Source organism: Camelus ferus, chromosome 9 (assembly GCF_009834535.1).
Source record: "Camelus ferus isolate YT-003-E chromosome 9, BCGSAC_Cfer_1.0, whole genome shotgun sequence".
Lineage (NCBI taxonomy): Eukaryota > Metazoa > Chordata > Mammalia > Artiodactyla > Camelidae > Camelus > Camelus ferus.
This window is the reverse complement of record NC_045704.1, coordinates 20,186,261-20,210,757: the sequence shown is the minus strand read 5'-3', so window position 1 is coordinate 20,210,757 and position 24,497 is coordinate 20,186,261. Positions and strand designations below refer to the sequence as shown.

Below are 24,497 nucleotides of genomic sequence, written 5' to 3'. Positions count from 1 at the left end.
GGACCTTGTGCAGTGTCCGTAAGAGGCGCTGTCGGGCAGAGAACATGGCTGCGCCCAACGGCGCTTCGGCTTGCGGGGCGCCATCTTGGGAAGCGTGTCCATTCCGTGCACTGGGGAAATAGGCCTCCTGCCGGTTTTCATACAGGTAGGCAGGGGTTACCACACAGAATACGGGAGTGTGGTCTTGGCTAGGTAGGCTTCCGGGAGGAGGAAGTTATTGGAGATGCGGTCCGGAGCTTCATGTTATGTAATAGAAAACCTGCAATGCCCCTCGGGATACAGCACAGTGCGGAGGGCAATTGCCTGCTTGGAGAAACCACCCGGGAAGTAGGGAGCCAGGGAGGAAAAATCACCAAAGGAGAAAGACAGATGTCTTATATTCCACGGCTGGATTCTGGGAGAAATCACCGGGGGATGATCAGGATGTCAGGTCAGGATGGTACAATCCATTTTTTGGAGAAAGTACTCAGGGAGAGTGTGGAGAGTTTAGAATGGAGTCCGCTCCTGGGCCGAAAATATTCAGCAAGACAGAGAAATATCAGAACGAGCAATCCGCTACAGGAAGGATGGTGCAGTCTTTAACACGAGAAATGAAACTTTAAGTCCAGTCTCTGACTCCTCCCTTAGCTTCTCCTATATGGAAATTCTGGAGCAGCTAACACTCTCCCCACCCCCAGTTCCCCACTCTGGGGGGCTATGAGTGGGAGTTGTAAAGACAAGTCTTTTCATCTGGTGGGCTCCTAGATAGTCTTCAAAACCCAGCTTAAATATTGCCTCTTCCAGAATGTTCTTCCACCTGATGATGGTAAGAGTTTCTATGTCCTACTTAAGGTGTTGTTTCAGTCCCAGGAGATGGGGAAGATGTTTTGAGGGAACTGGGCCTGGGCTCTGATGTGGACATCCTGGGTATCTTCAGGCCAGTTGTGTCCCCTTCTGGGATTCAGCTTAAAAATAGGACAAGTTAGAGGGTTGGACTCTGCTTATGCCAGGTTCTCTTTCTTTTCCCAAAGCCTGATTTAAGGAAAACCCTGTGAAAGTCCATTAGTGAACATACATTTTTATCAGAGGCCTAAGAATTACTGTTAATTTTGTTGGTAATGTGGTTATGTTAAAAAAAAAAGTTTATCTTTTAGAGATTCATATGGAAGTATTTATGGGTGAAATATTAGCTTTAAAAACTTCACTGGAGAGGGGTAGATGAATGAAACAAGAGTAACAGAATGATGATAAATGTTGAAGCAGGGGATGATGGGTACATGGAGTTTAGTATAACGTTCTCTTCTTTAGTATTTGTATGAAACTTTCACAGTAAAATTTAACTAGAAAGGAAAGGCATTTTTAAAACATTTTCAAAGAAATATTATGAAGAAGAAAGCAGGTGTGTTGACAGAATTAAATAATACAGCCATAAGCAAACAATGTTAATAAAGATATTCCATATTTTAAAAAGATGCAGCTACCATGAGCATACAACACTTCTAACATTTATTGCACAATATAGTTCTGTAATATGGGAAAAACTGATAGAACAGGGACATTTTAAGGAAGCTACAATCACAGTAGCATATTAACACATCTCTCAGAAACAGATCAAACAGAAGAAAGGTGAGGATTTAGGCTGTATTGGGATAATATAAATAGTTTGCTTGGTATATCACTCATCTACATTGAAAAAATTTTTTAACCGGAGAATGAACATTTTTTCCCCAAACATAGATAGAACACTCATAAAAATTCTCCACAAAGTAGGCCAAAAAAGAAATTACAAAGCTCCCAGATTTATATCTCATAAGTCATATTCTCAGACCACATCAAAATGAAAATAGAAAGTAACAACAGGCAGATAATGAAATGTTCCAAATGCCTGGGCATTAAAATATACACACCTGAGTAATTCGTGGGTTAAGGACAGCATAACAAGGGATATTACAAATTATTTAGGATGAAGAGGGAAATAATAGTACAACGTATCGAAAATCTAAGGGATGGGCCATGTCTGTTTAACTCACTGCTGTTTAATCAGCTTATAGCACAATGTCTACCATATAACAGGTGTTCAATTAAGTAACTATTGAATGATGAAGGGTTAGGAAAAGGAATTAGAATGAAGGTACAGAAAAATATCAGGAAGTTAAGAAAATAGGGAAAGCAGTTAAGTTTCATAATCATCATTATTTTAAAATAATTTTTATGATATTCTATGCATTGTGGCATTATATAGTTAAGCTTCATATGATTCTGAACTACAGATTTGTGGATGTGGGAAGGCTAGCACTCTCCAATGATGCAGAGTGTCTTAGTGACTCCTGAGCCAGAAACTCTGTAATAAAAACAACACTGAATGTTATCTAATTGGGACAAGGGTATGGTAGTTCAAAGTGGAATACCCTAGGGAAAGTTCAGAGGACTGACTGAGTTTGGTGTGAGCAGATGATGCAGAGGCCTTTCATGTCAAGAGTAGACACTGTGTAATATACCACTTGGTTGGCATGTGATGATGCTGGCCAAGGATGAGAAACTAGATAACTTCACCAAAGGCTATAGCCATTGACAGTCTGAAGTAAAAGCAAGCTTCAGATAGCATGACGGGGAGAGGGACAGCTCAGGGGTAGAGGGTGTGCCTAGCATGCACAAGGTCTTAAGTTCAATCCCCAGTACCTCCATTAAAAAATAAATAAATAAACCTAATTACCTCTCCCCCCAAAATTAAAAAGAAAAACTGAATAGCATGACAGAACAAAATGTAAAGTGCTGTAGTATGAAAATCAAATGAACTCTAACAAAGAGATTGGATTTCAAGTCTCAGCTCTGCTATTTGCAAGGTTTGTGCCCTTTTAAAAATTATTTAGTCTGTAAGTTCCATTTCCTCATCTGTAAAATGATGGTAATACCTGACTTATATATGTGTTTAATTGCGAAAATTAAGAATAATTCAGGACAAAATTGGCAAAATATTGCTGTTGAAGCTGGATGATAGATACATGTAAACTCATTGTACTGTTTGCTTTGCTTTCATGAATGTTTGAAATTTTTTATAATAAAAAGAAAAGATAATAATTTGGGTAAAGTCCTTAGGAAAAAAATTAACTGGTTAGCAAATGGTAATTGTTATAAATAGGAACTTATCTTCACAAAAATCATAAAAGACAAATGATTTTGAAGACATCTAAGTAGAGCTGGGCTGAGAAGCACAAACCCAAAACTGAATGTTATTCTAGTATCCTTCTCCAAAAGTCAAATAAAATTTATAGTACCAGAACATGTGCCCCATATATCATCGTTTTCCAGATGAAGAAAGTGTGGTAATTCATCCAGTTTCACCTATGGTCTTACACACTGGGGCCACTATAATAGTCACCACTACAATGCTCAACAAACACACTGCTTGACGCTTCCAATAACCAGCCCCCATCAGCCCCATTCCAGGCTCTAGGATTACTCTCCTTCAGTTTCTTTGGTGCGGTTTGGGTCTGAGACTCCTAGGTTTCCGCTGCCAGAGCAGCACAGGTCCTGCGCCAGGCTAATCCGCGGAGGAATGAATTATGTCAAAAATGGCGGTGTAGTCTGTCAGTCTGGAACATTCTCAGAGAGAGTTACAATTCCTAAAAGAGTCTTGGGCGCCACTCTGTCCTTCACTGTGTCCAAGCTCAGGGCAGAAAGCCAACACGATCTTGGGCGGGCGCCTCAACCATCCCAACTCTAGACTACATTTCCCAGAAGTTCGTGCGGCTTTAATCAACTTCCGGTGCGACTCCCGCGACCTGTTTCTATTTCTCAGGGAACACATGGCTCCCTGGGATTGGCTGGACAAATGGAGGCAGCTTGTCTCTAGGGCGTAGGGGGCTGCCCCTGGATCTTGAAGACTACTGGCAGCGATTCCGAGTGGGGAGAAGAGATGTGGCTCGGCCTAAGCTGTGCTCTAACAGAAAATCCGAGGGCTGGGAGCCATCTTGTCCAAGAGAATCTGGCTCCGGACTACATTTCCCAGAGGCTCCGGCGGACTTAGGGCCGCCCCTTCACTCGCCTGCAGGACCCTCGGCCTCCAGAGAAGGGGAAGTGCAAGGTGAGCGGCCTAGGTCTTGAGGGCTCGGCTAGGTTCCGGAGGTGCATCCCCGAGGGTCTGAAGGGACTGTCTAGGCGGGTCCGGAGTCTCGGGGCCATATTATTTGGCCGGTCTGGGGGGTGGGCCGAAGTGTGAGATTCCACATGTGCGTTTGTGACCTTTGTGACTGTGTGGCGGTGTGTGCGGGTGTGTTTGTATGTCCCTGTGGTGGGTGTGTCATTGTGACTGTGTGCGCGGAGCTCTGTGTGTAGGTATGGTTGTGTCCCCGTGGTAGGACTGTGATTTTGCGTGTCTGTTTAACTTTGTGTCATTGTGTGTACTGGGGAGGGGAGTGTAGGGAATCTGATGATGTGGCTATGACTTTGCTATCTGAGGGCTGCGTGTGTGTTATTGATTGTGGTTCTATGAATGTTAGCAGTACTAAGTGTACTGGACGTCTGTGACTGTGAGGATGTGTGAGTGTGAACTTGTAACTTTTTGTGGCACTGTGTGTGCGGTTGGAGGGTACCTATAATTGTGCCAGGCTGATTGTGTGTCCCAGTGGTTGATACGTGACATCAGGACAGATTTTGGTCTTGGACAGCATTGACTTTTCCCCTTCTAACACCAGGAATGCTCAGGGCAGCCTAAATTCCTCTAAACTCTCTTCATCCGTCCTCTCCATGGGTGATAGGTGCGGGTCCAGAGTAACCTCGGATCAGTCTGTGCCACCAGAAAGGCCTGGCATTTCATGATTCCTTTCTCCTTTCTCAGCTCTGCTTTTCTCAGGGAGGTCCCCAGAGGAAGAAGGAGGAATGGCTGTTGGCCATGCCAAATACAAGGTGCGCTTGGGTTTCCTTTTTGCTTTATAAGTACCCTGGTGCACATATGCATACTTCCCTAGGTAATAAACATACCAATGTAATTGCTGGGCCAGAGGGTATGTGTGTATCTTCAAACTTCCTGGATAATGCCGACCTGATTTTCAATATGGTTGTACCAGTTAAATTCTTACCAGCAGTTTATAAACATAATCATCTTGTATTCTCTCTAATATTTGGTCACTTGATATTTTAATTTTTGATGAATCTGCTGATGTAATGGCATAGCATGTGGTTTTTAAAAATATACACTCCAAAAAGTACAAAAATAAAAATATAAGACTTGATGAATTTTACAAAATGATCATATTTGTTTAACCAGAGCTCAAATCAGTTCAGGAAATAGAGCATTACCAGCATTCCAGAAGCCTAATTCTTGTCCCATCCACTCACTGCCCACATCTCCCAAAGATAACAATTATTCTATCTTCTATAGCCATGGATTAATTTTATCTGTTCTTAAATTTTATATAAATAGAATCACACAGTATCTGCTCTTTTGTGCTTGGCTTCTTTTTGCTCACCATGACATTTCACATGTAATATGAATGTACTGTATAATAATATTATGTAGTATGGATATGTGAAATTCATCCATGTTGCTTCATGTAGTTGTAGGTCATTTGTTATTGTTGCTTAAAAGTGCATTGTATAAACATACCACAATTTGTTTATCCTTTCCATTAGTGATTGGCTTTTGAGTTGTTTTCAGGTTGGGACTATTATGAGCAGGACTGCTATGAACATTCTTGTGTGTCTGTTGGTGCATGTATGAATGCATTTCTGTTGGGTATATTTCTAGGAGTGAAACTTCTGTAGCATAGGTTATACAAATATTCAACTTTAATATATATTGACAGTTTTCCTAAATGGTTGGATCAGTTTACACTCCTGACTTTAGTGGATGAGAATAGACTTTGAGAGAAGCTTTACTGGAGAGAAAGAGCAATAGTTCATAATAAAAAGGTTAGTCCACCAGTAAGATACTATTCTAAATGTATAGACCTTCATAAAATGACTTCAAATATATATTACAGAACTGAAAGAGGTAGTAGACAAATCACAATCATAGTAGGGGATTTTTAGCACTTTCTTCAATAGCTGGTAGGACAATCAGTCTAAACCCAGTAAAGTTCTATAACATTTGGACAATGTGATTGACAAATCTCACTTAAATGTTATATGTAGAACAGTGTACAATACAACTATAATATATATTACTTTCAGACGCATATGAGACATTTATCCAAACTGATCATATGCTGGACCATAAAGTGAATCTCAATAAATTTCAAAGGATTGAAACATACATAAAACTATATGTTTTCTGACCATAATGGAATTCAGCGAGAAGTCAACAACAAAAAGATAATTAGAAATTTCCCAATGTTCAAGATTTAAGCAATGGTAAACAACTAGTGAGTCAAAGAAGAAACCGCAATAGAAATTCAAAGTATTCTGACTGAATGATAATGAAAATATAACATCAAAATGTGGGGTGTCGCTGAAGCTGAACCTGAAGGAAATATATAGCTGTAAATACATAATTCTAGTAAAGAAGAATGTTGAAAAATCGATCTATGTGTTCATCTTAAGAAATTAAGGAAAAGCATACTAAATTAAATCCAAAGAAAGCTAAAACTAGGAAACAATAAGAGCTCAAATATAAACTTACAAATACAAATATAAATGTATATTGAAACATGAAGTAAATTTATAATTGAGAAGATTAATAAAGCCAAAAGTTTATTTGGGGGAATTAGTACAACTGATAAGCCACAGGCAAAACTTGAAGAAAAAAAGGGAGAAAAGACACAAATTACTGAATTAGATAGGAGGGTAAAAACAAAAACCACCATAGATTATGTTTAAGGCTGAGTTCCCAATTCCTGATTGGTACCTGGGACTTACTGCACAATATTAGGACCTGAGCCAGTGACCATTATGGTGATTCCCTTTTTAATTTCATCAGACGTGTAAATTTTTGATTTTGATATAGATTTTTATTTTTGTAACTCAGTGTCTTTATTGGACATGACGTGTGCTTTGTTTTCATAGTCTGCAACGTCATTACAACTCACTCTCCTGCCATGAAGATATATTGACCTGGGCGAGGGGTGTTTTTTAAAAAACTTAAATTTCCTAGTTAATGTTGCTACATAATTATTAGGGGTTTAATATTGTTAATAAAATGTTCATTTCCTAGGTGATAATGGACTGAGTATACAGTGAGCTCTCATTTGGAACATTCAGCTTACTACTTTACTGTACCCTGTTTCCACTTGGTTTTGTGTGTGTCCACTGGTGCTGACTGTGGAATACGCTTTCTATCTTGGATTATTATGTGAGGCCACAGGTGTGATGGGTCCTTCCTGGTTTTGGTACAGTTTTTCCTTTTTCTGGAGCTAAGTGGCTTTTTCAAAGTACTCTGCATTTATACTTTTCAGATTGCGCAGATGGAAACAAGCACCTTTTACCAGGAATCTGAATAATATAACGAGAAAAAAAAACCCCACAAATGAAATCACTAATTATGGCAAGTTAAAGAAAAAAACCATTCTTATTCACCTTCCTCTTTTGTGGACTTTATAACAGTTTTCCTCTCACATGTTATTATGGACTTAACATTTTCAGATGTTTCAGTTAACTGATGATTGTCATGGGCTCCATTGTAGCACAAATGTGGCAGGAGGAGTGTGTTGCTGCATGAATTTTCACTACTTGGCCAATGAGAGCCCCCTGCAGGAGACTCTGAAAAGGAGTCCTTTCAGCACAGCACCTGATAGTTTTTGGTTTTTGTTTGTTTTCTTATAAACAACAGAAATTTATTTCTCACAGTTCTGGATGCTGAAAGTCTGAGAGCAGGATGGTCTCAGACATGGTCAGGTGAGGAGGGCCCTCTTCAGGGTTGCAGACTTTTTTTTTTCTCCTTTATATTTTAAAAAAAATGTTTATTTATTTATGTTTAGTTTACAATGTTGTGTTAGTTTCTGGTGTACAGCAGCACCTGATGTTTTTGAAAATAGCCTCACTTTTTGGTAATAGCAGAAGGTTCCAGATCTATCCAAAAAAATTTTATTTTTTCTGTTCTAAGACATGTAGTCAGCTGTTATCCAGGAACCCTCTATTCTTTTCTTTTGTCTTCACTTTTCCTCTTTCCTTCTTAGAAATGAATAAAAGACCAGAAACAGGTGACTTATCTTATACCTGAGAGTTTGTTGGGCAAAAATGCTGCCATTATTAGGCTACTTTACGTGGTACCGGAGCTCAAAAGTTTTCTTTTTAAGGTTTTGTGTTCATATTATTTTTCTCTAATTTTCTTATGTTAAGTGATTTTTTTTCAACCTTCAAAAGTTTCTCATACTTCTCATACTGAAGCTATTCAATGTTAGCTTCATTATGTAGTGATTAAACATTCCAGTGGTAATTCTATGACTGCATAAGGCTAAAAACTTTCTTTATGACTCTATTAACCTAAAAATGAGCAGCCTTAAGAGTTGGAGAGTTAGGATACAGGTAGTATTTTTGCAAGTTAAACACTTGGTGTTTTGAGCAGGCTTACTCTGAATTAAAGTAATTTGGGTGGTTGAAAACATTTACTGAAAATCTGGAGTTTACCCAAGAGAAATTAAGATGAGCATCAGTCTCCCGAGTTTTGTTGGCCCTATGCCCTTTCAGTCTTAATTTCCTCTCCAGTCCATTTTCCTGGCCAAAACCATGCAAGGATGTGCTGATTCCCCTCTCCCATTAGCCACGCAGAATGTTTACGCCACCCTCAGTTTCTTTTCCTTACTAGGAAACAGAGTTATTGTCTATTCCAACATGAGTGGGGATGCCTTGGGAAAGTAATGGACTGTATAGGAAATTACATTAGAAAAGCATTCTAAAGAATTAGGTTCTTAAAAAACTAATTTTACTCAACATTATTAGTCATAAGGAAAATGTGAATCAAAGCACAAAGAGATACCACCTCATACCTACTAGGATGGCTCTGATTAAAAAAACAGACAGTAAGAAGTATTGGTGAGGATTTGCAGAAATTGCTGGTGGGATATAAAATGGGGCAAATGCTTTGGAAAAAAGTTTGGTAGTTCTTTAAAAAGTTAAGCAGATTTACCATATGACCCAGCAGTTTCACGCCTAGGTACATACCCAAGGGAATTGAAAACATATTGACACAAAAACTTGTTCCAGGAATGTTCAAAGCTAGGGGAGGAAGGGAAATGGGAACTGGCTTTTAATGGCTTTTCTTTTAGGGGAGATGAAAATGTTCTAAAATTGGATTGTGTTAATATACTAAAAAACATTGAACTGTATACTTTAAATGAGTAACTTATATAGCATATGAATTATATCTCAGTAAAGCTGTTAAAAAATAAGAAAGCTGACCTAAAATTAGTGGATTAGAGTCCAGGTAAAACAAGATGTGACTTGATAATTGTTGAAGCTAGTTAATGGACACATGGAAGTTACTTATACTATTTAAATTCTATTTTTGTGTACATTTGGAAATTTCTGTATTAACGAGTTTAAACAAAAAGCTAACCTCATGCCTAATGATGAAATACTAGATGCCTTCATAGTAAAATCAGGAAGAAGGTACAGTATTATTTAACATTTTTTTTTCTAAATCTACTAGAAAAACAGTACTGCATAGGAAACGACTAGAAAGCAATTGCTTTTTGTCTTCCCATGACTTCTTCTATCAAGTTGCTTTAGGGGCCAGTTGATTTCCTGCCCATGGATGAGTTTTTCAGTCAGTATTGGATAATAAAATGTCCATGTCACTGAACTAATCAACACCATAAACTTTTATAAAAAAAAAAATTAAGCCTCCTGACTCCTTGAGCAGGAGCTTGCAGTGAGGTAGCCTTGTTGATTACTTTTCTTTCCTTTTCCCGAACTTCTCCTCTGTCCCATTCTGAACTCGCTGAGGTATTCTGAACTCGCTGAGGTTGGGAGCAGGGGAAGGGAGAGAGTAAGGGATAAAAAAAAAAATCCTAGTTGTATTGACACTGGTCCTCTCTTGCCCTGGGGCGTGTTCACATCTGACTGTGAAGAGAGGGCAGTGGCCTGCTCTAGCTGGCTGCCTGCAGTTCCCACACTCGGCCTTTGGGTGTTAGTCCCCCGTGGAGCCCATCTCTAGAAGGCAAGGTGCGCTACTGAAAATCCTCTTGGTAGACTTAGAATAACCTAACCCCAGGCCAGCTCCTACTGTGATGTCCAGTCCCAGGAGAGAATTAGGCCCCAGTCTTTGTGCCTTCTAATGGAGAACTCTCGTTATATTCCACGTGGAATCCTGGTGGCACTGGGGTCCCCTCTTTTCTTTATGAGGTGGCATACCGGTGCTTTCCAAAAATGCATCTTTCTGTCAAAAACAACCTTCTCTCCTACACTGCAGCCTCCTCTCATACACTCTCAAATCTCTGAACTACCTTTGGAATAGATGTTGAATTGAACCAAGGGCACAAAATCAGTTTCCAGACAGCTCATTTTGCACAATGTATAAGATAGCCAAGGTTTTCACTGTGGAATCAGGGTTCTGTGGCCCATGTTGTCTTGCTCTCCTTTTCCAGGGCCTCTCTTAAGCTGAGGATGAGAAAGGCATATTTTAACATCCTGTTATAGACTGAAAACTAGTGCAAATAATAAAATTCAAAAAGGTACAAAGTCAACATCCAGAAATCAGTAGACTTTGTATGTTATTAAAAAAAAGTGGAAGATACATTGGGAAAAGACACCATTTAATAAAAGCCATAAAAATTAGTGTAAGACACCTAGGAATAATCTGAATAAGAAACATACATGATACATAAGAAGAAAAATTTTAAATGTTCCTGATGGATACAGACATTGACTTGAATAAACAAAGGTATTCTGTGTTCTAAGAAAGCAAGATTCAACATCATAATCAAAGAATTTCTTAATCTACTCATTTTATGCAGTCGTGGGAAAAATACCAGTACAATTTTTAAACTGATCTACATGGAAACTTTTGAGAAAAAAGAGTATTGAGGGGGTTATTATCTGTTTAATCTAGCTAGTCAGGCTTCAGAGCCAGAACTTTTTTAAAAATGATGTTATTTTTTTAGAGCAGTTTTAGATTTACAGCAAATTTGAGAGGAAGGTGCAGTGATTTCCCATATACCTCCTGCCCCTGCACATGCTTAGACCATTGTCAACATCTCCCACCAGAGTGGTACATTTGGTATGACTGATGAACCTACATTAACACATCATTATTAAAAAAAAAAAAAACACACATCATTATCACCCAAAGTCCATAGTTCACATTAGGTTTCATTCTTGGTGGTGTATAGTCCATGGGTTTGGACAAATGTATAATAACATATATTATTACTGTGGTATCATAGAGACTAGTTTCACTGCCCTAAAAGAACTCTGTGCTTCACCTATTCATCCCTCTTTCCCCCCCCCCCAACCCCTGGCAACCACTGATCTTTTTACTGTCTCCATAGTTTTGCCTTTTCCAGAAAGTCATATATAGCTTTTCATATTGAAAATGGCAGACATATATATGGCATGCATATATGGCATATATATGGCAGATAAAGCCTTTCATATTAATTTCTTTCACTTAGTAATATGTCTTTTCATGTCTCCATAGCTCATTTCTTTTTATTGCTGAATAATGCCCCTTTGTCCAGATGTGCCACAGTTTATTTAACCATTCGCCTCTGAGGGCCATCTTGGTTTTTCCCAAGTTTTTGCCATTATGAATAAAACTACTATAAGCACCCGCACAAGTTTTTGTGTGACATAATTTTAAAACTCCTTTGGGTAAATACCAAGGAACACAATTGCTGGATCATACGGTAAGAGTATGTTTAGTTTTGTAAGAAGCTGCCAAACTGTCTCCCAAAGTGTCTGTACCATTTTGCATTTCCCCCAGCAGTGAATGAGAGTTCCTGTTTCTCCGCATCTTCGCCGACCCTTGGGGTTCTCAGTTTTCTGGACTTTGGCCATTCTAATAGGTATGTAGTGGAGGGGTCTTTTTAGAATTAAGACGATAAAATACATTTTTAAATTATAATAAATAGAGAATGTGGTACTGACAAAAGAATAAATAGATCACTGAATCAAAACAGAACCACACACAAAAAAAGTAGAACCACAAAAAAATCCCAACATGTATCTGTGATAATGGTAACATTTAAATCAGTAGGGAAAGTATATTCCATAGTCATCTGTTCTAAAGCTCACTTTTCTTTTCTCATTTCAGCATATCTCAAGTCAGGTTATATCTTAAATAGTTTCTTTCTTAGTGGCATATAAAATAACGGTGCATTTTAATTCCCATGAAATATTACATTATTCATATGTGACTTTGGTACACTTGAGTAGCCCCCTCTGGGGGAAAATTAAGTAGGATTACCAACTCCTATCTTACACTAAAATAAAATTATAATTGATAACCTTAGTCTGTTGTCTTTTACCAAATAGTCTCATACCCAAATAAAATAGTAATTGATTAAAGACTTAAATTTGTGGGGGAAAGATAAATTAGGAGTTTGGGTTACCTATACACACTACTATATATACAGTAGATAAACAAGGACCTACTGTATAGCAGAGGGAACTATACTCAATATCTTGTAATAACCTATAATGGAAAAGAATCTGAAAAAGGATATAAGTGTGTATGTATAACCGAATCACTTTGCTGTACACCTGAAACTAACACAACATTGTAAATCAATTATACTTCAATTTAAAAAAAAGAGAAAAAATGACTTAAATGTAACAAATGAAAGTGTTAAAGGTTTTAGAAAAAAGAGACATTTATATAAATATGTATAGGTTAGAAACATCTTACCTCAAAACTAGAAATGTTGACATTTTGACTGTTTTGTGTGGCAAGAACACATAAGAAAAGTTACTATTTTTTAAAACAATAGAGCTAGAGCATCTAGAGTGTAAGAATGAGGAGTGCCTCATTGTGGGTATGAGTGTGTGGTGGGGGGAGTTGACTGACTTTCTGGTGCCTGGGAGATGAGAAGGCTTGATTAGGGGAGTCTTTAGTTCCTCTGATTAGAGTGAACTGTGTTCCTGACCAACCTGCACCATTTGGGTGAATCTGGCTTGGGGACCTGAGGGCTGCAGGGGAGCACTCTGTTCAGGGCAGATCATAGCAGCTCTGTCTTAGGTTCAGAGCAAAACATCACTGGAATGGGGCAAGGTCCTGCCTGAATCACTTGGCTGTTCAGCCAAGTGATTGCCCGAGTGAAGGAGAGGGAACCTGGATTGCCCGGGTGAAGGAGAGGGAATCTCAGTCTGTATTCCTTTGGATCCACTAGCCGGGATCCTTCTTGTTGCAGCTGCAGCCTGGAGATTCTGGGGTTGAGGAAGGAGTAGGATTTATTCCATACTCCCACTAACTAGAGTTCTATCATGGGACCAAGGGAAGTGGAGGTAGTTTTGCCTGGACAGTCTGAGGACTGTAAGGCCAGTGTGATTTCTAGAACTTTCCTTTGTTTCACCAGGCCTGCCTTCTCAGAACACTATCCTTTTTCAGGAGAACAGCCCCAAGGAGGACTGATCGTCTCCTACAATATTGAAAGCCATGGCCCAGGTGAGTTAGTTGTTGTTCTTTCTTACCTTCCCGACACTCAGTTCTTTCTAAGAAAAAAAATTTTTTTAAGGGCATGTGAGTATTTGCTTTCTTTCTCCTGACATTTCTGGCTATCAGGGTCCCCCTTCAGGATCGTGGTTCCCATTTCCTCTCATTGTTTCTAGATAATCCTGTGCCACACCTACACACCTGCTTCTTTTGACCCAGCCTTAATATTTTCATTCAGTAAACAACTGAGCATCTCTTTTCTCAGCCCTCTCCCAGGGACTATGATGGAGGGGAAATGCATTTTCTTAAAGGAAACAAGAGTAGATTTATAGAATGAACTTGTCCTGTCTGTATGGTGATTTGATGAGGTGGAGGTATGAGTTGCTTAGCTCAGACAAACATCGAAAAGCCAAGATTATCTCTACAGATCAGATGGGAGGTGGTGTTGGTAGCTCCAAATGTTAGATTGTTGCAAGATCTCCTGTTTTATGAGGCTTGGAGGACTGTTGGGTGGGAACTGATACAGACAGATCTCTGGAACTCTGTTAGGATATCCATGAGAGAAGTCCAGTTTAAGGTTGAGCAGGAAGTGTGGGTCGTGAGAGTTTCCATCTGAATCACCAGTTTTCTTTATCTCAGAAATAATGATAGGATTGATGGATGATTACAGTGAGTTCAGCCAGTTCATAAATTACTGAGATCATACTATCAGAGCTCAGAAGAACCTTCTAAATCTCGCCAGTAATATCTATATTGTAGAAAATTCTGGTGTCAGAAAAATAATTATTAAAGATTTGTATTAACAGGAAATTATTCTTATAACCATAAGGCACAAGAGAGAACTAGAGTTTATGAGAGTCTTTAAAATTATATGCTGTTTCAGAAATATTGCTGTTCTTAAAATGTATTTGTCAAATTTTACATGTTAATAATTCAAGGAGCATTAATGGAATCACATCATCACGTATGAAATACTCTTGACAAAAAAATCCCAACTGAATCTGATCAAGTTTCTGGACTCACCACTTCATCCTACTCCATAAAGGCAGGCACTCTTATCTCTTTTAGCGGTATCCAGTGAATTTAACTGTATTTTAAATTAATATTTCTATGATGCTATTTCTTGATTAATTAATTTTTAGACATTTTCTAGTTTTTTACTTGCAAGGTGTGTGTGGATTTAGATATGCTATATCTCACTCTCTACTGCCTTTCCTCACAACAGAGTTATATCACAATTTTGTTTAAATCAATGCTATATACACGGTTGCAACTATTCTCTACCACCCCTCTTTAGAAAACTTTATTATAATAAATTCCAGACACAGAAAAGTGGAGTAGTCTTATGAGCTACCATATGCTCACCATTAAGTTTTAATAATTATCTACTCACAGTCTTGTTTCATGCATACCTCTTCCTGTTTCTTCCATGCACACTGCCTACCCTCACTCCCACACATAGGATTATTTTGAAGGAAATTGGTATGTAACTCTAAAAGATAAGGATTCTTTTTTAAAAGAAGATTCCTTATGCCATTATTGCATCTGAAAAAGTTAAAGATAATTTGTTAATGTCATCAATATCCAGTGTTCACATTTTCTTAATTGTCTGATTTTTTAATTATTTATTTGTATTAGAATCCAGATAAGGACTGTGCACTGTAGTTGGTTGATATGTCTCTTGAATCTCTTACTTTGTAGGTACCCCTTCCGTCTCTCTTCTATCTGTGCAGTTTTTAGTTTGTTGTTGTTGTTGTTGTTAGAAAAGAAAAAAAGAAAAAATTCATTTGTCCACTGTTTGGATTTTGCTGATTTCTTCTCTGTGGTATCATCTAAGTCTTTCCTGAAAATCACTCATTAGATCTAGAAACTTGATCAGATTCAGTTGGGATTTTTTTGTCAAGAATATTTCATAGGTGGTGATGTGTGAGTCCATTAGGAGACATGTTATTTCTGATTCTCTTTCCTTTTATAATGTTAACCACCAGTGATTATTATTGTCTAGATTCATTAATTCGTTAGTGGTTTCAAAATGATATTTTAATTCTGTCATTGCGTCTTCATAGATTAGGTAGAGTACTATCTGTAAAGTTAAATGTCTTATCAACTGTTTGGTTACCCTGAAAGACAGTTTGTATGGGAACGGATGTTTGATTCTTGCCCTTTGTTTTCCAGTGTTTAAAATAATGAGTTGGTTTCTTAGACTTCTATAAAGATAACTAGTGATTTTTTAATTCAGTATAGTTATGAACTCATAGATTTAAATATTTTTGGTCTGATCAGTCCATTATATTTCCTCTTCACTTTATATCGTCTTTGGCCAGTGGGAGGCACTTTAAGTTGTCTCCCAAGTCCTTTTAATATGATTCTAATAGTTTTTGATCACTCTCTTGCTTTCTGATATAGCAGAATGTTCAGACTCATTCTGTGTATTTCTGATTCAATCCTGAAATCGTCCCTTTCCCCAAAGAACTTTGGTTCCTTTTTATTTGAATATGGTACTTAGAGGCTACAATCTAGATAGTAGGGATGCTCGTTGCCACTGGGTTAAAAGGCCTTTTCTGTGGACTGAGTCAAATTTTTTTTTAATATAAAATACACTGATAACTCTTGCATCTAATTCTAGGATCCAGAGATTCTGGTTCTCAGTGATACCAGTATAATTGCTCATTCGCTTTACCCCACAATACAAGCATGACAGTCATGATGTTTATTTTGTGACCACAGATAATACAGTTTATTGTTTCAGGGACCAGTGGTGTTCAGTGATGTGTCTGTAGACTTCTCTCAGGAGGAGTGGGAATGTCTGGACCCTGCTCAGAGGGACTTGTACAAGGATGTCATGTTGGAGAACTACAGCAACCTGGTGTCCATGGGTAAGGGCGTCTGTACCAGGAACTTAGAGTTCTCCTTGGCAATTTCTGTTTCCTCTGCATTGACTTTCTCATCTGCTTTTCGAGTTACCGGCTGAGTTTTTGCTCCCTGTCCCCAAATGAATGGTTTGAGCTGAAATGATAAGGAAGAGTGGGAAATGGGCACCTCCAATTGGCCGTGGCTGAGCCTCTTCTTCCTCCTTTGACTGCTCCTGTGGTGGCATCTCTTCCTTGATCATCAAGGGACTGGATCTTATTTCTGGATCTGATTTACCCGCAGCATAACCATGTTCCGTATCTTTTCTTGTGAGCAGGACTTTACATTCCTAAGCCTCAAGTTATCTCCTTATTGGAACAAGGGAAAGACCCCTGGATGGTTGGCAGAGAGCTGACGAGAGGCCTGTGTTCAGGTGAGTGAGAGACTGTTGGCAGTGAGAAGCAAGGCATCACGGGTAATAACTCAGCCCATCAGTGGAGGAACAGCACCTTCGAGATGTTATCTTGGAAGCTCCCATCAAAACTGTAGGCCTGTGGGGAAAACTAAGCCCTTTTAGCATGAGTTTACAAGTGACCTGTTTCATTCCTTCTTTTGCTTACTGCGCTTTCTACTTCTCTTCTCCCATACCACTCTTATTTTCAAGTAGAAGGTGCCCTTTACTTCCCCTACAGAGAAAACTTACCCATATGTTAGAATCAGTTTCTTGCTGGCTTTTCTTCCTCTTCGACTCATCTCAGCGTTCTGTCACCACTCCCAAAATAACACACGTGTTTGTGTGTGCCTGTGTGCATGTCTGCATTGCCCTTCCCCTCCAAGTACCAGTCTTCACTATAGCTGCCTGCCAATGACTTTATTTTTTTTTAATTGAGTTATAGTCAGTTTACAATGTTGTGTCAATTTCTGGTGTGCAGCACAATTTTTCAGTCATACATGAATATACATATATTCATTTTCATATCCAATGACTTATTTTTTCAGTTTGTTGTGCGTTTTTCCTTTCTCCAGTATTTTTGATTTCCTAAATTTGTGGAACAAAGTCTGCCGTGTGCTGCAGTTTGCTAGTTGTGTCAGCCATTAAGAACTGGGAGCCAAACAATGGTGCCAAAATATACCTGTGAATAGCTTTCACAGAGTAGAATCTAGTAAAAGAAATTGACAGGGATCTTAGCAGAAAGTCAGGGGCTAAGTATGCAGAAGTAGAATGAATTCATACTGAAATAGCAGTTGGAGCCTTGCAAGTGATGGCAGTCACCATCTGTAGTGACAGTGTTGGGAAAAACAGAAAGCTCGCAGCCTAGATGGGGAAGGCAGAGGTGGCAGAGGAGCAGAGATTTGGTATAGAGCAGGGCGACCTGGGGAGTGCTTACTGAAACTCTGCTATGTACTAAGCGTTGGTCCTGATGCTGCGATTACAGGATTGAACAAAACAAAGCTCTGTTCTTCTGAAGTCTACGTTCTAGAGGATGAGAGAGGAAAAAAATACCAGCTGGTGATAAGTGCTGTGAAGGGAGGTGGAGAAGGCCTGTCTGAAGACGTGGTGTTTTACTCAAGACCTGAAGGAAGTGAGGGAACAAGTAATGTAAATATCTGTTAGACGAGATTCAAGCAAAAGGAACAGGAAGATCAAAGTCCCTGAGTTGGGAGCTTTTTGGCCCTTACCATTGTGGCTGGAGCAGAGTGAGCAAGGCGGGAATTGTGTGAAAGGGGCCAGCAAAGTCTCAGGGTGTCTGTGTGTCTGGGCTGAATGCAGGCAGGAGGGAGAGTGTACCCGCAGATGATTCTGGGTCCTGATGGCCTTGGTATGGGCTTTGAATTCTATCCTAAATGAGACATAAAGCCATTCTATTCTGAATGAGATGATTTGAGCAGGGGAGTGTGACGTCATCTTTTTAAAGGATCTCTCCAACTGAGAGGTTGCTAATATTGGATTCCTTTGGATAGGATTTAGGGAATTCACGAACTCGGATAAGAAGAAAAGGTGCATCTATATATTTAGTCATCCCTAATTGAAATTTTGCATTTCTTCCTGTTATGATGTACACAACAAACTGTAGTAGTATTTAGTTCTTGTGACTTTGACGTGAATGGAAATCACAGATATTTTTGTATCATTTTACTATACTTGTAGACATCCTGAAATGTCATTTGTGCTCATGACTATTTCAGAATGATTTTAATGCCAGGCTCACCACTAGGTTTTTGTACTAATAAAACTATTTAATGTGCTAATGAAGAAGAAAACTCCAGGCAGAGGGAAGAACCCCTGTGAAGGCCCTTCCAGGAGGGGAAAGCTTGGTGTGTTTGAAGAACGGAAAGAAGGCCAGTGTTGCTGGGCCCCCTGAGCAAGTGAGAGTGGAATATGAGTCGAGGTTGGAGAGACAAGTGGGAACCACGCCATTCAGCCTTTGCCAGAGATTATAAGGAGTTTGGATTTTGAACAATGGAAGCCCAGGCCAAATGTCATTTTAGTCCCTGAATACATTAAAGAGTGTGAGAACTTGGTGGAGAGACTGGCTTAGGAGGCTCCTTGAGTCGTCTGAGTAAGAGATGATTCTGGTTTGGAGGAGGGTATTGGCAGTGGAGATAGACAAGGACAGTTTTAAAAAGTTGCTGAGGAGCTTAGATAGATGAAAGTTGCTGAAAGATCCTATGGAGGAAGGAGAAAAAAGAGTATGCTGGAATGAAGTCCCTGTTTCTGGCTTGAGATGTCCAGTAGGCTCCATTTTGATGTCTTCAAATTATTTAATTTGCCTAATGTCTCTATTTTTGATAAATTCTTTCATAATGTTAGCTATCAAATACTGAAAGACATCCCCTTACACTTTTCCTCACCCTTCCCATAATCATGAATTAAGGATTATCTCCCTTTTACAGATGAAGAAATGGGGCCTAGAAAGGTTAGATAATTGCCTGGGAACCTGTAGGAACTGTCAGTGTTGGGAACTCAGCTGTCATCAGTCTGCTTCTGACTCCTGTCATCTTTCCTCGGCAGTATCTCGCTCCATGTCTGTTTTAACTTGTCTGTCTTAAACTCCATCTGCCTCCCATCACAGCCACTACAATGCTACATGATCAAGTCTCTCTCTTCTCCCAAGATCAGCATCACAAAATTCCAAGCAAACAGTATTTTCCCGGAATCCCCAGCATATAGCATATTCTGAGTTTTCCCTGTCTGCCACTCACATCAGATTAGTTCTGTACCTTAGACTGATCTCAGGTTATTCCCCCATGTGGCTAACCCTCCGTAATCTCTTTCAAACTGCATCCAACATAGCCTTTATTGTGGACCCTGTTCTGTTTTCACCTCAGCTGGGTGTGCTGTGGTTTAATTCTGACACTGACTACCCAGAGTTAGCATAGACCCCACAGGTTAGCAGCCAGTCCTGCACAAGACTGCCCTCACTTCTGGCACAAGCTGCAAGTCTCAGGGGGTCCTCAGACCACCCACACTTCTGACCAACTGGCTTTAAAAGATGCAGGGATTTCCATGGCCCCCTCGGGCTCAATAATTTGCTAGAATGATTCACAGAACTCAGGAAAGCTCTACACTTAAAATTGCAATTTTACTATGAAGAAACCATATCAGGCAAGTTCTGGTAGGCTTCCAGATGCAGAGGTTCCACACCCTGTCTCTGTGGAGTCAAAGTATGTCACCCCCTTAAGCACATTAATGTGTTCACCAACCAGAAAGCTCTACTGAGCTTTGGTATCCAGAGTTTTTATTGGGGCCTAAATACATCGGCATGATTGATAAAGTCATTGGCCACTCAGTCCCTGGCCTCTCTCTCCTCCCCAGAGGTCAAGTAGCTGAAAGTCCCAACCCTCTAACCATATGCTGGGTCTTTCTAGTGACCAGTCCCCATCCTAAAACTATCAAGGGACACACCATGAGTCGCCTCATTAGCATAACAAAACACTGCCATCACTCAGGAAATTCCAAGGCTTTTTGAAGCTCTTTTAGTTGCTGAGGACAAAGACCAAATGTGTATCTTATACCATAGAGCCCAAGAATCTTCCCCTGTGTGCATTTATTCCTCTCAGGAGACCTTTCATGGTGGTAAAAAATTATCCAGTTTCTGTAATACATATAGTGTGATATACTCTGTTTCTTACATATAAATACGACAAGCTTATCTTATATATATAGATGTATATAAAACATATAACAAGTCATCTAAAGACTCGTATGCTGAAGCATTGAGGAGTTACCAGACTTTCCAGATGATTCTGATCCATGTCAGTATCTGAGAATCATTGTGGTTCCCTGTTTCCATAGTCTCCTCCCTCTGCTTCCTGCATTATAGCTCAGTAATTTCTATGCATTTCTTCTCCATTTTTTCAGATTAAACAGATACACTTGAGAACTGTATGTTATTTACGACCAGATATGATTTTCACTTTAATGTTTCCATTTCTATTATAAAAGTTTAACTTTTCACAAGTGGGATGGGGGAAGAATATTTACCATTTCTTTTTCTTACAGATCTGGAATCAATGTGTGAAACCAAGTTACTGTCACTTAAGAAGGAAGTTTATGAAATAGAATCATGCCAGAGGGAGATAATGAGACTTACCAAGCATGGCCTTGAATACGCCAACTTTAGAGATGTTCTAGAATATAGAAGCCACTTTGAAAGACAACTGGGATATCAAAATGGGCATTTTGGCCAAGAGATATTCACTCATGAATACATGCCCACATTTATTCAACAGACATTCTTTACTCTACATCAAATAATTAACAATGAAGAGAAACCCTATGAATGTAAGAAATGTGGAAAGGTCTTTAGTCAGAATTCACAGTTTCTTCAACATCAGAGAATTCATATTGGCGAAAAATCTTATGAATGTAAGGAGTGTGGGAAATTTTTTAGCTGTGGCTCACATGTTACTCGACATCTGAAAATTCATACTGGTGAAAAACCCTTTGAATGTAAAGAATGTGGAAAGGCCTTCAGTTGTAGCTCATACCTTTCTCAACATCAAAGAATTCATACTGGTAAGAAACCCTATGAATGTAAGGAATGCGGAAAGGCCTTTAGTTATTGCTCAAATCTTATTGACCATCAGAGAATTCACACTGGGGAGAAGCCTTACGAATGTAAAGTATGTGGGAAAGCCTTTACTAAGAGCTCACAACTTTTTCAACATGTGAGAATTCATACCGGTGAGAAACCCTATGAATGTAAGGAATGTGGGAAAGCTTTCACTCAGAGCTCAAAGCTTGTTCAACATCAGAGAATTCACACAGGTGAGAAACCCTATGAGTGCAAAGAATGTGGCAAAGCCTTTAGCAGTGGCTCAGCACTTACTAATCATCAGAGAATTCACACCGGGGAGAAACCCTATGATTGTAAGGAATGTGGGAAGGCCTTCACTCAGAGCTCACAGCTCCGTCAGCATCAGAGAATTCATGCTGGTGAGAAACCTTTTGAATGTCTTGAATGTGGGAAGGCCTTTACTCAGAACTCACAACTTTTTCAACATCAGAGAATCCATACAGATGAAAAACCATATGAATGTAATGAATGTGGAAAGGCCTTTAATAAATGCTCAAACCTTACTCGACATCTCAGAATTCATACTGGTGAAAAACCCTATAACTGTAAGGAATGTGGGAAGGCCTTTAGTAGTGGCTCAGACCTCATTCGTCATCAGGGAATTCATACTGATGAGTAGTAAAAGGTAAAGCTCTTGTCGCCTTCCTGATATTTTACACAAACAAAACTCATGCTTGATAGTTACCCTCTTTCACTATTTTTTGTTTCTTAATTTTATTTCTCTTTTTAATCCAGATATATTTTACTCAAAGTTGTGAATTCAGATTTTAAATTGACACTTGTCCACCCTTTTTTCCAGCCCCCCAACTTGCTAATGGCAATTCAATAATTCTTTTCTTCCCTATTATTTCGTTCTACCTTCTGGGTGATATGTTATATTCCTGTTTATATTTGCTTGAGTTTCAGGGCTATTCTTTCTTCTCTGATCTATATATTTGTGCTTACACCAACATCATACTGTTTAAATTGCATGACCTTGTATTTTTTAATTCCTTATAGAATTATAACTCTGTTTTTGAAGTCTGTTAATTTTTTTTGTTTCATTTCACAAATTTGTATTTTCTTGTTGTAAAACAGAATATCAGAAAACAAGAAACTGAAAAGGCCAAGATTAATTGTAATCATACCAACTACAGACGACTACTCTCAAGTTGGTAGAGCAAGTCCTACCAGACTTTGTTTGGTTTTAAAGAAAATATACTCATGGTACTTATGTTGTACTTTCATCCGCTTTTATAGTGCCAGGAAGTATTATTGCCACTTCAGTAAATATAGATTTTTATTATTTTTATTGATACATTAAATGACTTTTAAAAATGACCTTATTTTTCATGTTATGTTTGCATCTAATTATTTGTCATTATATGCAGTGATTAATATGAACCAACATTTATCTTTGGATGCTTGTTTTTTTCCTTTTATAGCATCTATTTTAATTGCTGAAAGTATCCACATTTTCTCTTCATAAACTGTTTTGTTCCTTTTCATCAACCCTAACCACAGTCCTCATACTAGAAAGTAACTAACCACTGTTACCAATATTATTTATCCTTCTAGAATTGTTTTTATTTTTTACTTGTATATTTTAGTAACATTTTATTTTTTATGTCTTAGTACATATAATCCTGCCATATGTATTGGTTTGTTGTGAGGATGCCATGAATTAATAAAGTGCTTAGAACTATTCCTATCATGTAGTAAATGTTTAGTAAAAGTTGTCCACTATTATCATTGACACACATATTTTCATAATTGTCTTCATTATGTTTATGGAAAGGATTTTAACCATGTTGTTTACCTTTGTCTAAATCAAAGAATTCATAATGGAAAAAGAGAAATGGTAGTTAAGATAGGAAAGCTTTTCCCGTCACTCATTATTCAACATGGAATTTCAAAAGGGAAAGAAAAAGTATGTGTGGGTAGTCTACATTCAAACTTCACTTTTTATGCTGCACAAAGATTAATACCTGTCTGAAACCCTGTGGAGATAATGATGGGTAGTCGAAAGTACAGCTGTCAAATAAGCAGGAAGAGATGAGAATATTTTTCCTAGTCACTGGCTCCCCACAAAGCAAAAAATATACAGGCCACATTCTTTGACCAGAATGGAGGAGAGACAGTAACAAAAGGACAGCCAGCAAATATCTGAGTATTAATTCAGGGTCTTCTCTTGATTAACATGGGTTAAGGAACTAAATCCTTGACATACATGTTATTTAAATGTGAGTGAACATGAGAACACAAATGAAAAACCTGTCTGACTGGCAGCCAAAGTTGTATTGGAAGTTTTATAACCCAATATTCATGCATATATTAGAATACTAGAAAGATCATTAATAAAAATCAATATAGAACCCAAAGAGCTAAAACTAGCAAAAATAAATCTAAAACGTGGATTGAGAAAGGCATTATTAGTTCTACAGAAATAAATGACAGAACAAAGTAAACAGTCTAGAAAATTTTATTATTTGAAAAAAGTAGACAAACTAGTGACTCAGGTGGGGAAGTACAGATGATAAATGAGCAGCACTGTGAATGAGAAATCAAAATAACTGCATATTTAAATTTAAAAGGTTATTTTTTTCGGTGATTAAAATGTTCTAGGATTAGTGGTGTAGGTTGCACAACCTTGTGAATATACTAAAAACTGCTGAACAGTAATACTTTTAAAAGATGATTCTTATGGTATATTAATTTTCTCTCAACCTGAAAACTCAAAAGTAAGTACTAGAGACACTTTTATAATAAATCTGGAAGAGCATGTGTGATTTTTATAAAGAAATTGGATTGGCTTGATATCAGAATTGACTAGAGAAGAAATGTAAAATCTTAATAGACGCCTCTCTGAAAGGAACATTTGAAAGTTAAACCAAAAAATACTTTAAATGTCACACAGCAACACTAAAGATACCAAGTTAGATATATTTATAGGTGAAACTGTGAAATGTTTCAGGAACTCTTCCAGGACGTAGGCTGAGGTAGCAAGTTATCTGTTTTTATGAATCTGTCATAATCCTAATGATAAAACTTGCTAGGAGAACGCAAACAGGCAATGTGTCCAG

At 38.4% G+C, this 24,497-nt stretch overlaps 1 protein-coding gene across 1 annotated transcript in view; it reads left to right on the top strand.

The window, feature by feature from the left end:
- The first annotated feature begins 3,925 nt into the window (after positions 1-3,925).
- Positions 3,926-24,497, top strand: part of ZNF383 (zinc finger protein 383) — a 45,543-nt gene continuing 24,971 nt past the window's right edge. The window contains exons 1-5 of the mRNA XM_032488050.1: positions 3,926-4,063; positions 13,428-13,516; positions 16,254-16,380; positions 16,692-16,787; positions 20,859-22,043. Coding sequence (XP_032343941.1) covers positions 13,508-13,516; positions 16,254-16,380; positions 16,692-16,787; positions 20,859-22,043 — 1,417 coding nt within the window. The 5' untranslated portion in view covers positions 3,926-4,063; positions 13,428-13,507. The remainder of the gene's footprint in view (positions 4,064-13,427; positions 13,517-16,253; positions 16,381-16,691; positions 16,788-20,858; positions 22,044-24,497) is intronic.